At 40.3% G+C, this 15,219-nt stretch overlaps 1 protein-coding gene across 1 annotated transcript in view; it reads right to left on the reverse strand.

The window, feature by feature from the left end:
* The window catches only part of AGBL1 (AGBL carboxypeptidase 1), a 224,748-nt gene that overhangs the window by 125,204 nt on the left and 84,325 nt on the right, over positions 1 to 15,219 (reverse strand). The window contains exon 16 of the mRNA XM_069026089.1: positions 4,251 to 4,380. Within this exon, the coding sequence (XP_068882190.1) occupies positions 4,251 to 4,380 (130 nt within the window). The remainder of the gene's footprint in view (positions 1 to 4,250; positions 4,381 to 15,219) is intronic.

Below are 15,219 nucleotides of genomic sequence, written 5' to 3' on the forward strand. Positions count from 1 at the left end.
TGTCAGGCTCTTTCTGTTTTTAAACTCTGAATTCCAGCTTTATCCTCACGAGATTTGAAATCTATGCCTTCCCAAGCGATTAATCATTGCTTTGTCATCTTTAACTTAAAAACCCATGCTACATAATTTTCAGGAAAATATAATTGTGCAATGGTATTGTCAGATCTTTGCACGAACTCCTGCAAGTCAAGCACAGAAAATGACCCATATTCAAGGCAAATAATCTCATTCTACGCTAATTTACCTGTCTATCCAATCCATCTCTCGTGTCAGCTGTCATATAAACCAGGCACAAGGCACATTCCCAGTTTTAGAGGAAGTTTTGATTGCCTTTATAGGCAGATATTGATTCCCATGGAAATGAAAATCACTATTTAATGACCCAAGAGGTAAATATTGACCCAAGTCTTAGAGAATAATCAATCTCAGTGCCCTCTGAGATATGAAGTCAGTGTACACGTGGATGTTACATATATTCTCCATGTCTTAATCAGGAATGTTCAGGAATCTGTCAATTAAAATATAGGAATCTCTAAAGAGAAGGAATTATTTCATTTTAAACCAGCATTCACTATTGAGCAGAAAGGAGCACCAAGATTTCATTGAAACAATTTTCCAGGACTTACTTGTTGGAGACAAATGAATAGGAAGGGGGAGAAAAATTATGGGTCCATGTAGAGATGGGGGAGGAATATGGGGTGCAAAAAATAGGATCATAGAATCATTCAGGTTGGAAAATGTCTCTAAAACCATCAGGTCCAACCATTAACCCAACACTGCCACCACTAAACCCTGTCCCCAAGTGCCACAAGTGCAGATCTTTTAAATACCTCCAAGGATGGCAACTCCACCACTGCTCTGTGCAGCCTGTGCCAATGCTTGATAACCCTTCAGAGAATAAATTTCTTGCTCATATCCAATCTAAACCTCTGCTGGCACAACTTGAGGCCATTTTCTCTTGTCCTGTCAATTCCTGCTTGGGAGAAGAGTCTGACATCCACTCACTGTCAGCTCAGGGATCCAGCCTGTCCAGCTCCCTCTGCAGAGCCTTCCTACCCTCCTGCAGATCAACACTCCCACCCATATCCTTACCTAAATACATACATGAGAGGGGAGAAACAGATGGAGAACATGAGCTTCTTCCACCAACTCTTAGGGCAAGACTTTCCCTAGCTTGCTTATTTACCAGCTCTACAGTAACTAAGTTTAGCTGCAGCATGTCAGGGAGTTTATTTATCTGGGATCTGAGCACGTACACTCTCCCAGCTCCTCTGACAGTGCTGACTGGAGAGGCTGAGGCACACATAATAACCAGTCAGATGGACAATTATACACATCCCATAACTTGCATGCTGCTGCTTCCTTTTTCTGTCCTGTAAGCTTCCCTTCCCATACCACCACTCATCTCCAGATCTTTTTGTGGGGTGGGGGCCTGCAGGTTCCACACCTGAAGCATGTGAACAGTCACCTACCCAGCAACAACTCTGATCCACGCACAATTATCCTGGAATGCCTCCTTCCAAAGAGCTGCATTTATTAATTCTCTTAACGACACATTTTTCCAGCTAGTGTTTCATCTAAGCTATCAGCAATACAGTCATAGCTTAGGTGAATGAGAGTTACCATCTAGAATGTATTTCTATGAATATCAAAGAGGATTTTACAGCTTTTGTCTTATTTCAAGACAGAGAACTCAGCTCAATTGGGTATCAATTACCTACCAATTTACAGAACTACAACACACAAAAACCAATATATTATCTGCCTAAAATATTATTTATCAGAAACCACACAGGGATGATCAGAGAGTGGGGCTGCCTGATCAGCAGCAGGTCTATAATTCTGCACCTCAAGAAACCTTAGTGACAGGTCTGGAATGAGACTTCTTTACTGGTAAATGATTACCAAGGCCAGGTTCTGTAATTTGGCAGCTGGTTCAAGCCATGGAATCTTTCCCTGAGTGCCACTAGCTTCCACAGTAGAAGCGTCAGTGACACTGAAAACACTTTCATTCTATTTGCAAGTTGCATAGCACCACATTTTAATTAATTTGACTGGATACTGCAGTCACTCCCAATGTTTATACTCAATTATTCTCTATAGTACATCCTTCTGCCTGATTTTCACACGACAGGGTAGCTTATGTCTCACCATTCAGCCAAGGCTAAGAGATATCTTGGAGTCTGAGCACCCAAAACAGAATTCTTCCTGGGATATGTCTGGGCAAACACTGAACAAACTTGGCATCTCCCAGTGCTTTTTCTCCAGCCTGTCCTTCCATATGGCTGGGACACTGAGACACACAAACCAGTCAGACTCCCAGGCTTACACTCACTGGGATATGACTCAAAGACATGCACAATTTTTTAATCTATTTAAAGTTATTTATCAGCACTGATCATCCTAAAGGTAAGGACTGCCTTCTAGCTCAAAAACAACCCTCCTTATGAGTCACAGAACCAAGTACCTTTTAAAATAAAGGAAAAGCTATAAATAAAGTGGAAAGCAAGAAAATCTGTTGGAAAACAGAATTTTTTGAAATTTCTTTTTTTTTCATGTAAAGTCTTTTTTTTCCCCCCTTAATAACATTGTGACAGGACATTAAATGCCAGTTTTGACATGCTTAGGGGTTTTCTCCTCTCAATGAGTACATCCTTGCAGGCCATGCTTGTTTCCAAGCTTGAAATAATGCCTTTGAGAGGCAGCAAACTCTGCTCAGAGCCTTCTTTCCCCCTTTAGGGCATCCTGCTCTTCACTAGAGATGAGACTCTCTGCAATATCCCAGCACATCCAGTCCCTTGTTCCCATTAGGGTTCCCAAAGCCAAAAAGGGAAGCAAAAAAACCCCAGCACTTAACAGGATGTTTCTTTGTTAACTAAAGAGTTGAAGTGGGTTTTGGTTTGAAGGGCTGCTAAAGTTCTTTGCTTTTCTCCTTCAAGCAGCTTTTCATCACTTCAAAGAAAAAGTGTTTGTACATCCCTGGGATAAGTTAAACCAAATCAGTTCACAGAAATCATTTGGCTATCAGTGAATTTAGCTCTATGGGATCTCAGAGGTTAAAAGAAAACCCAACAAAACAAACAAACCTCCCCCACACCCCAAGCTCTCTTCTGAAGGAGGGAAAAGGCATTTTTGGTAATGTATAAACTAAAATCAATGCACTCTTCAAAGGCAAAGGAAAATCAGTTTATGAAGCCTGACACACAGTCTGTGAGTGAGGGAGATGGTAGAATCAATAGTCTCCCTTCACTCAACACTGATGAAAAACTTGTACCGAGTATTCAACTTTATGCACCTGAATATGACAAGGAGGGTTGTGTATTAAAAGAGGCCAGACAGCAAATTACAAGGTAGAACAAGACTCATCCTACATTGCTCTGAACCAAAGGAAAATGTTGGTGACTCAATCTGCAACTCTAAGATGAGTTTCCACAATATTCCTCAGCCTACAGAGAAAAATTTCAGGGCTGTCAGCTTAGACAAAAACCAAATCACTGCAAGAATTCTCCTAGAGAAGCTCACAGACATTTTCACCCTGTTTGGGGCTTTTCTCACCAAACCCAGAGGGACTCTGGCGCACTTGGACATTTCCTGCCTGCTGTAGCTATCCCCAACAAACCTGCCAGTCCATGTATCCACACCTGTTTGTCACCATGTGAAGCTCCTTGTGGTTTTCCTCCTGAGGTCTCAGAACTATCTTTTCCTCCTGCTGGGTAACTAAGCAGATGGGATGGATCCCAGCCCTGTCCCAGTTGCAGCTTTGAGACGAGACCCATCTCATGAATTTATGGTAGCCCCAAAACCCAGTCCTTTTCTTCCCATCACCAAAGCAGCATGGAAGTTCACACCCTTTGAGGGCTGCTTCCTCTGCTTTTGTGATTGCATGGGCTTCAGCATAGCCCATTTAGACTAAATCTTTCTGGAATTTCTCCTAACGCTTCCATGAAGATAGCAATAACCTACTCATAATATTTAGCTTAGTTGGAGTGCTTTGAGGATATAAAGAGCTTTAAGGAATTCATTTTCTCATCTTTATTCCAGGTATACAGGGATTCTGAAATTTGGAGTTGCTGGTTAGAAGATTCAAGAGACAATAAATATTCAAGGCTTTCAAAACAATTCCATAAGATGAAAGCATAACAGCACGTGATGCTCCCAAATCACTCCAGCTCCGTAACAAGACTGTTCCCACAAGTACAATAATCAATCCACTCACAGAACCCCACAAAAAGAACCTGGAAGAGACTCACCAGAGGAGCCCGGCCGATGCTGCGCAGGTAATAGAGGAGACCTTTGGCGTGGTAAATTGTTGGATGGAGCTGGGAACTGGGTGTCAGCCACTGCCTGTTGAGATCATCCCCACTCAGCGAACAACGGTGGCTGAAATCAGAAAGCAACACATCACAAACTGCCAAAACAACAGCTGATTCCAAAGTGTTTCCAATCCTGGCAAGCCCTGGCACAAGGATGGGGAATGTCCATAGAACACAGATATAATGGTTTTATTATATAACACTGAGCTGGAATGAACCAATAATCCATGTTCTATTTCACAGGTGATTATAGTATAAGAATTTTACAATTTCCTTTCCTTCTAAGGTTCACATAATTGCAGTCCTGCGCATAAATGTAGGTTTTCATTTACCTCAGGAGGCACAAATCAAAAGACCATGTAGAAAAAAAGTCTTCAGAAATGTTCTAAATTCTGTGCTATGAAATTCACACGGCTTGCAAAGAGCACAGGCTTCTCAAAACCCCCAGAGCAAACAAGCATGTACAACTTCTACTCATTCTAATTGAAGACAGGCACTCAAACCTCATTGACCAGTCTGAAATATGGATGTACTTAAATGAGATGAGCTGGGTGTCTCATTTAAGCTTCTCTACTCACTGGAAATGTCTCTATCTAAAGCCCATCACAGAGATCATGGTGCCTGCTAGAGCATTATGTAGAACAATTACCCAGCTTCACTGCAAAGGCTGGATAAAAAGCTAAGTGAGGATCCCAGATTTGCACTGAGGAAACGTTTCTCTTAGTTACAACACATTCTGTTACTAACTCAGTGATCAGTGGAAGATTGTGCAGGATATTTGACCATGTGGAGCAGTACAGCACTGTGCAATTTTGAAAAATTCAACTAATCTCCCTTGTTAGTGACTATGTAGATCAGAGCCTTACACTCTTCAAAGGATTTGTTATAATTTGGTTGATAATTTTCAAATCACAGTGTGGTGATAAAATTCAGGAATCAACCCTCCAGCCTATGAGATATTGTGGTAGGTCTTCATCATCTCCAAATTATCCACTAGAATGCTTCTGGTGGCACTGTAAACTTGGGATGCTTCTTCTTCAAAAAAAATTAAAATATCCTAAATGTTGGATGAATTTCTAGCTATGGAGCTGCACCCAGCTTCGCTGCACCAACCTCCTAAAGCAAGTTAAAATATAAATGTACTCATAGAGATGGGTTCTGCTTTTGTGTTGACAGAGGTTAGGGTGTGCTGCACGTGGCATCTGGGGCATTATCAGTGTCTTGCCTAATGCTTGAAAAAAAGGGTCAAAAAGGAGGAATGCCTTTTTCTTTTTTTAAGAAAAAGAGGAAGGGAATAATGGAGAACTGGTTAAAAATGGAAGACAAAGAAATAATAAGATTCACTGAGAATTTTTTATACATCGTTAATGCAGAAAAACAGCGTCTTTAATGACATCTTGGGGTTTCTGGCAACACCACAAGACCCATTCCAAGTTTACTCTAGTTTCAGTTATCTGAATTCCCTTATTTCCTCATAATCCATAGTTCCCATGTTACTCATACAGCAAATCAGAAAACACTAGCAATAGCTAACATTTGCGAAGTCAACAAATGCTGCTGGGAGGCTTCTGCCAAAACTTCTGCATGAAAACATGACAGTTTCTGTTGTGTTTCTTAAGGGCTCTTCGGATAAAGTTACCTTTAGGCTCACCTCCCCTGATCTTCAGGACAACAGCTGCTCAACTGAGATGAGCAGCTGTATTTCTGCCAAGAATTTGTGTGCTTACACAGTTTGCCTTTGATAGGTACAATGCCACAGAAAAAGTCACTGAATTGCCTAAAGAAACTCATTTTTATCCAATGTGACCAGCAAAAAAAATTAAACCCAAACGCTTCCTTGAATAAGACAGTGATGTCTTCCTCCATCACAACTGTACCAGGGAGCAAAACTGATTGAAAATAACAAGAGAATTTTCATTCTGAAGGAAAGAATGATAGCTGTCCTTGAATTCCCATGCTTTAATTTGCTATCAAGAAGAAAAACCAGAAGGGAGTCTTGTTGTTTCAGACCCACAGAAATAGTCTTCAACAATGCCATAGGTCACCCACCAAACCGACTATACCCCCCTTTCCTGTGGGAATCTACATTAGTTTATGCCTACTCAAACCATCCACACTCCCCTCTGCTAAAATGCCTTAGTACACACCAGAAGAGTCCAGCATAAAGGGGAGTAGAAATACAGCAGCTGAAAATTGCTTCTAAAAGGATTCAGTGAATAGAGACTAACATTAAACCACTACCAAACTCAATTTTTATTTTTCAGACTAAACTAAAAGCTTATAAAAATGTTCATTATCTCTTCAGCAAATACAAAGAAATCCCACGATCTGTCACATGAGAAAAACTCCTAATCAGGTCCATAATACAATTTACCAATTCTGTTGCTCTGACACAAACTGTGATTTTTTTCAGAGGTGACTATGACAAGACAATCCCCAGCTCTGCAGTCCACAGGTGCTGCTGTGCTTAGCAAGTTTAAAAAGTGCAATCCAACTCTAAAACAGTAATTTGAAAGTTCTTAAGAACTGTATGGAAAGAAGGTAACATCTCTGCATAAAACCAAGAGCTAGGGGACAAAATTCAGCTTTGTCCCTTCAAAGATTAACATCTCTGCTCATATAAACCTTTAAATATTAGCTCTCAGCTTGGCTGGATCCACAGCTCTTAAGGAGATGCAGAATTTAAATTTAGTTACAAGAGGCTGATTTTTTCCACCCTGCTCTGTCCTTCCTTCATACTGCTAAAATCTGTTTACTTTTGAACATGGCTGTTCCCTGCCAGTCCTGTTTCTCCTTATCCCTTCATTTCTTCTCTGTCTTTCCTGATAGTGATGACATGCATAGATAATGGTTTTGCCCGTTATGCTCTGCAGCCAAGGGTGAAGGTAAAATATTAAGCTGATTTCGAGTGCTGATAGCAAATAAAGGAACTGGAGACCTGAAACTGGCTTTGAATGTTTGGCAGGATTTAATGAAATTCACTACACAAATCAAAGGCATTTCTTACAACACATTTCCAAGCTATTATATTTCCTTTAAACACTTTACATGTCTTTTCTCCTTTGCAGCACTAGCAAGACTACAAAAACAATTGCCAGAAAGAATTCCAATTTAAAAACCCCCACTTCTGTGTCTCTATATAAAGTACCCGTAATTCTGATAATTGCTACGTATCTTCAACCCAAGAGATACCCAAAATAGTTAAACTGAGCTTCTCTTGTTCAGAAATCTGATCTGTTTGTTGTAGTCCTGCCCTCTCTACTATTAAACAGCCAGGACATCCTTGTCTTTGAGGGCAAAGTAACCTCAGATACTACACAAAACTCTGCACAAGCCATGTGTATGGATGGAGAGATCCTACCCAGTCCTAACCTGAGGCTTTATAAGTTAAATGGAACCTTTCAGTTGATGGCAGTGAGCCTGTGTCCCACAAAGGTACAAAAATGGCCGGGGAAAAGAAACACTGGAAAAACAAAACTGAACAGGATTGCATAGTAAAGAGATTGGGGATAATAATAATACACAAGATATTAGACAAGAAAGAGTGAAATGGAGAGAGAGAAAAGTCACTTTTTAAAGAAAATATGTTGCTGTGCTTGGAAGATAAAATGTTTCCCAGTCTCCTGTCCATAACAGATAAAAGGAAAGACAGGAGCCATCATATTGAATGAATGATGTCAGGACTGATAATAACAGCACCTGGGGCACAGGGAAATATAAAATCTAAAGGGATGTATCATGTTTGATATGTAGACAGGAGAATCACCATTCACTGCGCATCTTAAAAGCAGACAGCAGTACCAGTGCAGGATGAGAGTATCTGTATAAAAGGCAGCAGGCACAAGTAAACATCAGGATGCCATTGAGCAGCATGAGGCAACTTCAACCAGACACAGCATGCTGGACTTTATAAATAACAGCAGCCTAGGATGAAAGCTGAAACATTTGTATTAAGGTGTTTTGGTCTTCTCAATCAGAAAACTCAGAGCAACATGAAGGAAAAAAAATAAGATGGATAGAAAATCCTTTATTTCTTTTAATTTTAAATTTTTCCAGAGATCAAGACTTGGTGATGTGAGGAAGCAGCAGCAACAGCAAAGCCCTCCTTTATATTTTAATGGAGGGTGTCAGGAAATAGAACCATTATTTTCTGTCTTTGACTCTGGTTTTGTTCAAGTCCATGTGCTGTAACCATAACGGCTACCTTGCATCCTGGTATGACCCTGTGATGGCAATGATTATCCTAGAAATGGAATAGCACCAGAATAATGCAAATTTTGGAGGCTTTACAATGAAACAGTTCTCATCAGCACTACTGCAGACAACAATTCACTGCCCATCCTTCTCTTTCCTTCTGACTGCAACATGAATGCTAAAATGTGTATAACAAAACCAGGCTCAAGAGCAGTTTGCCTTCCTGACATAACCAAAAGAGCTGGGAGTCCAGGAGCTACAATCCCTCGTCCATATCTCTTTTCTTCAAGCATGTATTTCATTCCTAAGTCACAATCACACTCCCCTCCTTTCTTATGCATGACCTACTGCAATGTTAATTGTCTTCCAACCTCATTAGCACCACATCTTACTACCAAACCTCTTTTTATCAAGATTAAAGACCACAGTTACCATTGGAGATCCAAGGCAAGCTGGCACTGTTTAACTAGATAACAAACAAGGCCAAAAAGTCAGCTTCTCCTAAGACACCCCCATAAAGTACCAAACAATGAAGCTTTTTCAATTGCACTGTGAAATGCTGCTTATTCATTTTATCACCAGGCCTTTAAGAGGAAGTTTTTTATCACTTTCTTCTCTTTTTTTTTAATGGCACCTCACACACACACACAGTGCCAGACCCATGTCCTGAGTGACACTTTCTACCTGGGTGCCAACCAATTTAAGGGTGCCCCTGAAAGGACTTGTCTCATTTCAGCCCATGGCTGCTGCACCACCTTCCCCTCCCAGCACTGACTGATGAATCCATGATGCACAATGCTTCCTCTTGGGCAAATGTTATCCTGAAGTATCACTCTGCCAGTTTTTTCTTGCCTCCCTACAGCTGAGCACTGATACTAATTAGCGTAATGAGCCTTCAGCGTTTCACTCGCTGCATCCGACTGATTTTGTCGCAACGGACAATTCCTTGCTTCCCAAGATAAATGATGCAATCTGTGCTCTTCCTGTTCCGTGCATGTACCATATCTCTATCCTTGCTCAGCTGCTTCTGATAGAAGAGCTCCTTTTCTCTCTGTGGACACATTTCATTAAGTCACACTTGGTCACAAATCACTTGGAGATGCAGAACGAGATCTGCCTCGCCCCAGCTAATGCTGCCAATGTCATAATCAAGTAAGACAAGGAGTTCACCTGATCTGCTGAAAAGGTGAGCAAACAGCATTGTCAAGGAGGAGCCACCCTCCCTCCCCGTTCCACACCAAAGGACGCCCAGCTCATTTCTATTATTTCTATTTGTAGTAGCAGTAATCGTTAAATACCAGATCATTCATTCACCTGCAGTTGCCCACACTTTGCACTGTCTACGAGAAAAATTCAAGTAATTAAAGTTTTGAGGTATTTTATCAAGGAGCAAATAAAAATTGGGTCCTTGCCCATGACATGGGGTCATCTCAAGAGTCTCTTGTGAGGATCTTCAAATACTCTAGATATCATTCGTTTAAAAAAGCCTTAGAACAACATTCTCAGCCACTGGTTTTGGGTGGAAATGTCAATTTTCAGCTCTTATAACAAGTATCGACTTTTTGTAGAAAATGTTAACTTTTCCTCGTCAATCCAACACCTGCTCCCCTCAAAACTCTGAATTTTTTTTGTCAAAACCTCAAATTGTACTATCCAAAACACCAGAACTGGTTAAGAGAGATGTCTTAGAAAACATGAATTTGAGGTTTCTCGGGTACCTCTCTTTCAGAGCATGTCCTTGAGGGGGGCACATTTTCCCTAAATGCAACATCAAGACTCCATGGCAGCAAGTCAGTGAGATGCAGAAATATAATGCAACATGGGAGTTGTAGTTTGGCTGGAAGAGCCTGGCAAGGGCAGCCAAACAACTCCCAGACAGCACCGTGATGACACTTCCAAATGGAAGTACTGTTTTTAAATGGGAAGATTTGGCTCCAGTTTTGATCATGCATTATTCACAGAAAAGCTTAAGCTTTCCATGGGGAGGGGGTGAATAAACAAAAGAATCCTGAAAAACATTTTCCCAAACAGCCCCACTTACATCCTCCTACAAGAGATGTAAGCAAATCCTAATTTTGCAGGCAGGGATATCGAGAAGTGAAGCCACTCGTGCAACAAAGCAGTAAATCAATGAAAAACTAGGAATAGAACCTGACAGCTGATGAAAGCATATCACATTAACTAAAACTTTACTTTTAAATTTATGTCCTTTAGCCTGTTTCAAATTCCTGTATCCTGACTTTCTTATTTTAAATGTGGCTTGTATCCATAGAGCTGAAGAGGATTCTTAACTGACTTAAGCTAATTGCTCACATATGGGTTGCATTGAATTAACTGAGTAGATTTCAAAATCTGTTCGTTAAATCAGTGCAATCTCTGCATATAAACAAGCACTAAGAATTGCAATTTGCAGATGATTGTTCTAAAACTTAAAGCAAAACAAACAATGCAGGAGGACAAAGCTTGGCATCATAGAATAAGTGATAATCACAAGCAAGGGTTTTGTGAAGGCCCAGGAAAAAAAAAAAAAAAAAAAAAAAAAAAGAATATATTCCACTGACTTCAGATCTCCAACAGTTTTTTCTAGAACCCATCCTTAGCCAGGTAGTCGAGGAGGTAGCACCCTGGCACCTCCCCAGCTTTGTGTGGCAATCAGGCTTGTTTCAGCCAGCTGACACCTCACAGCAAAGCAGGACAGTGACCTGTCAGCTGGCAAGGAAGAAAGAAAAAAGGAAAAAAGAGACAGAAGCCAAGAAGACCTCAGAGAGATGAAGGTGAGGGAGACTGAAGCTACTCCTCCTCATCTTAGGTGCAACATGTCCCATTCTCCATCACCTCAGCCATCTTCAATAAAAACAGGCAGCAGGGATAAGTCTCTGCAAGGCACACCTGCATGACAATGAGGTGGTGGTGTTCCAAAATAAGATGCTTTTGAGCACATATATTTTTGGCCCTGTAGGAGGCTGAAAGGTTGTTCTGCCAAACTTGTTGTGTTGATTTCTGAAGAGAGGTTAATAATAAACTTTACCAAAAAAAATATTTAAAGCACGGCTGGTCTAGATCAGGCAGTGTTGGCTGTCCCCTGTAATGCTAAGTAGGCTCACATATTAATCCTTCAGTATTAAACCCCATTGGTCAAAAATGATGCTCTTTTTCTTCTCTAAGAAAGATTTAGCACAGGATGGGTTTACTGTGTGACCAAGTCATTCATTCCAGTGTAGGACCACAAAAAGGGACCTCAATTCACAAGAGGCTGCTGTGATTTATGGTGGAATTGGCCACAGGCTGACATAATTCCTCCATTAGTAAATTATAAATTACTAAATTTATAAATTATAAAATTCTGAAAAAGCAGAATTAACTGAAATATGCTGATTTTCAGCTTACAAAGTAACACAAACCCAAGTGCAAAGCTTGCTAACTCTTTCCTTCGCAAGGCAGTAGTGGGCTGGCTAAGGAAGATAACACTGGATTGTGTTTCTGGCTCATCCTAGAAGGGTTTCCCCTTTTTCTCCCATTCCCACTGGACCTTTTTTCCCAGTTGTTGTAAACTCAATATAATTATGAAGACATTACAGCTATATCTTCACCAGCATCAGAAATTCCCACTATAGGGGCTGTAGCTTTATGGGACTTCACCTCTACTAACCTCACAGGCTACTTGCACAGCAAATATCATCTCTCTGCTATGTAGTAATATTTCCTCACAGGTTACTCTGCAGTGAGACATATGAATCCCGGCTTTTTATATTTCTCCTTCGTGACATGGGATTTCTAACTCTGCCTGTGAATTCCACTGAGGACTCAGGAGTTCCTATAAAAACACTGTTTGCTTTCTTTGCAATAAATGTTCCCCTCCGTGCAGATGAACAATATTTATGGATCAGACTCATTTGCAATCCAGCTTCCATTTGAAAGCAGACAAGCTGGAAATAGATGATCTTTAAGGTCCCTTCCAACCCAAGCCATTCTATGAAAACAGGAAAAAGAACCCCAAAACAACCAACAGCATACACCACACCAAAAAAATAAACCTCCCCAAAAAGCTGACGAAAACACCTCCTTTTATTTTTTTGTTATACATTCCACTTGCCGTTGGAAGGATGTGGTTATTTTCCATTTTACCAGACCTTGAATTCTTTCTTTGCCAGCACATAGTGTCTTCTTTGTTGATGTTCTACTCTCACATAATACTGCTCTCCAGTGTTGTGAACTCTTGGCTAACACTGTGCCTGATTCCCTCATGTATTGCTGGAAACCACTAAGGCTTTGAGGGACTTGAGCAGAGAGCTAAAAATACCATCACTACCATAACTGGACACTACTTCTTGCAATAGGTAGAAAGTGATGCATAGCAAGTGCTTTAATAAGTCCTTGCAGTTACTGAAAAAAGAAATTAAATAGTAATAATAATAAAAAAAAAACAAACAAACAAACAAACAAACACCACTCACTCTCTTGTGGACCTTCCTGCTCAAAACTGTGTCTACCATCTCTCCTTCTACAATCCTTCTGTAAGTGTCTCAGGAAAAGAGGAGCACAGGAAGGATTGATTTCCTCCAGTGCCCAGGTAAAGGAAAGAATGTGTTTTAGGAATGCCAGACAAATGATGGATTCGAATTGTCCCTGCATGAAATCTTGCAGCTACCAAGGCCACACCTCCAGCCTGCAAACAACAAAGTGTTACCAATAAAGAATCCGTTCACCAGGGTGGGCTTGCAAGCAATAATTATTGAATTATGATAATGGCGAGGAGACACAAAGAGATAACAGCTCTGCATCTGGAATTCTCTGCAAAACAAATTCAGCCCTCTGCTAGCATCAGTCTAATCCTTCAGTGCATCCTCAAACATCAGGCAACAGCCACTGCAGAGTGCTGGAAGGGCATGTGAGAGACTGAGCTGCAGTGAGCAGAGCTGTTACAGAGAAGAAAAGCAGTTCAGGGTTAGGTGTGTAGATGCACTAAACTCTCCTTTATTTGTTTACTTTCCCCCATGCACATGCACTGCGAGCCTTCAAACCTCAGCTGAATCCTAATTCTGATACTAAAAAAACCACAACAAATTGCACTTACATAACTGCTCATCCAAGCATGGTGTCTCTGGGCACTTCAAAACAGTAAAGTTAAACGAAGCATTCAATACACACTTATTAAAATAAAGTATCCACTAGAGAAACCTGATGGGCTTGCAGAGCACTGCAAAACAGTCAGGGAAAAAAAAAATTAAAATATACACATATTACAAGCAGTAGCAGATAGAATTCCTGTCAGAGGAAAAAGAAAAAAAAAAACAAACAAATTTTCCAGAAAGCTTCACAAACCCTAGCAAGACTTGGACAAAGTTTTAAGAGAGCTCATTTAAGTGCTAAGTAAAGCTGGGACTGAGAATTCAGGATGCACAGGAAGATTTAAAATTCCTAAGAGGTGCTATCACAATCTCAGGGGAGCTGAGAGACTTGCAATGGGTACCTTGCTGAACACATTAACACTCCAAGTCTTGCTGGAAGTTTCTAGTGAAGAAAAACTAGGGCACTAGATAGGAACAAATGCATGGAAGTGGTTCATATATACTCATGTGAGCAAAAAATCTAAGCTGCTTTTGCATAGCAATTGACAAATTTTAATTGGGGACTAGTACGATCAAAAAATTCCCTCTTGAAACAGATTTGTAAAGTGAAGTTACTTGAATACTGAAATAAATGACCTGATTTTTCAAAATATGGAGCTATTCATCATAGCCTATTGAAGTTCAATAGAGTTGCAAGCACTCAGCATCTTCCAAAGTCAGGAAATTCTTAACTAGCTTCCTGAAAAAAAAAAAAAAATGGATTGGGTCAACTAATTTATGGTACTTAGCATTCATTTTTAACTCTCTCCTTAATACGAATCAGGAAGCTTGAAGCTTCAGAAGATATCAGCAGTATTCCAGACTGGAGGATACAGTGCTTTATCCAAATATTTTGGGCTTTTTCCCCTTATCTCTTCCCTGACAACCCCTCCACACACTCATTTTTAATGCAACATACTAGAAGAATCATCTTTTAAAGGGGTACAAATTGTGTATAATGTTTATATTGAATGTATGGGGACTGATGGATAATCATGACGACACCCATGAAGAAAATTGGTGATCAGCCTCTCATTTGGTAGAAAAATGTTTAAAAATCTTTCAGATAAGTGGAACTGCCCCTTTTCAGTGAGTTAAGAATATCAGGTCCTGATCAAAAATTGAAATATTTCATTGGAAAGTAAATGACAAAGTACCAGGCTGACAGAGCCCCTTATTTAGACGTGGAGAAAAGGAAAAGAGAAGAGAGCTGTAATGCAACCTCTATATCACTTATTATAAGACAGAGAGACGGGCAACCTACAGCTATAGCTCTCCCTCTTAGAAGGCCTATGGATAAAAATTGACACAGTGTCACTAAAAGCAATTTATATCTCCTGGCTGATGCAACTCAGAACAGCCAAATGCACTCAGCAGCCAAAGAACAGTCCCATGCTGTTTATCTTTATAGAAACCAGCAACCAAGGGCTACAGTTTTTATCTGCCTATAAGAAAACTCATTTTAATCTCCTTATAGAGAAAAATATTTTACATATCTATGTAGAAGAGCTGAACACATTTTACCTGTTAATACACATTTAGGCTCAACAAGTGGATGACAGCACTGCTGTACTGCACTTACAGGGCAGCACAACATTTGCCTC

This window comes from Aphelocoma coerulescens, chromosome 10 (genome assembly GCF_041296385.1).
Source record: "Aphelocoma coerulescens isolate FSJ_1873_10779 chromosome 10, UR_Acoe_1.0, whole genome shotgun sequence".
Classification (NCBI taxonomy): Eukaryota; Metazoa; Chordata; class Aves; order Passeriformes; family Corvidae; genus Aphelocoma; species Aphelocoma coerulescens.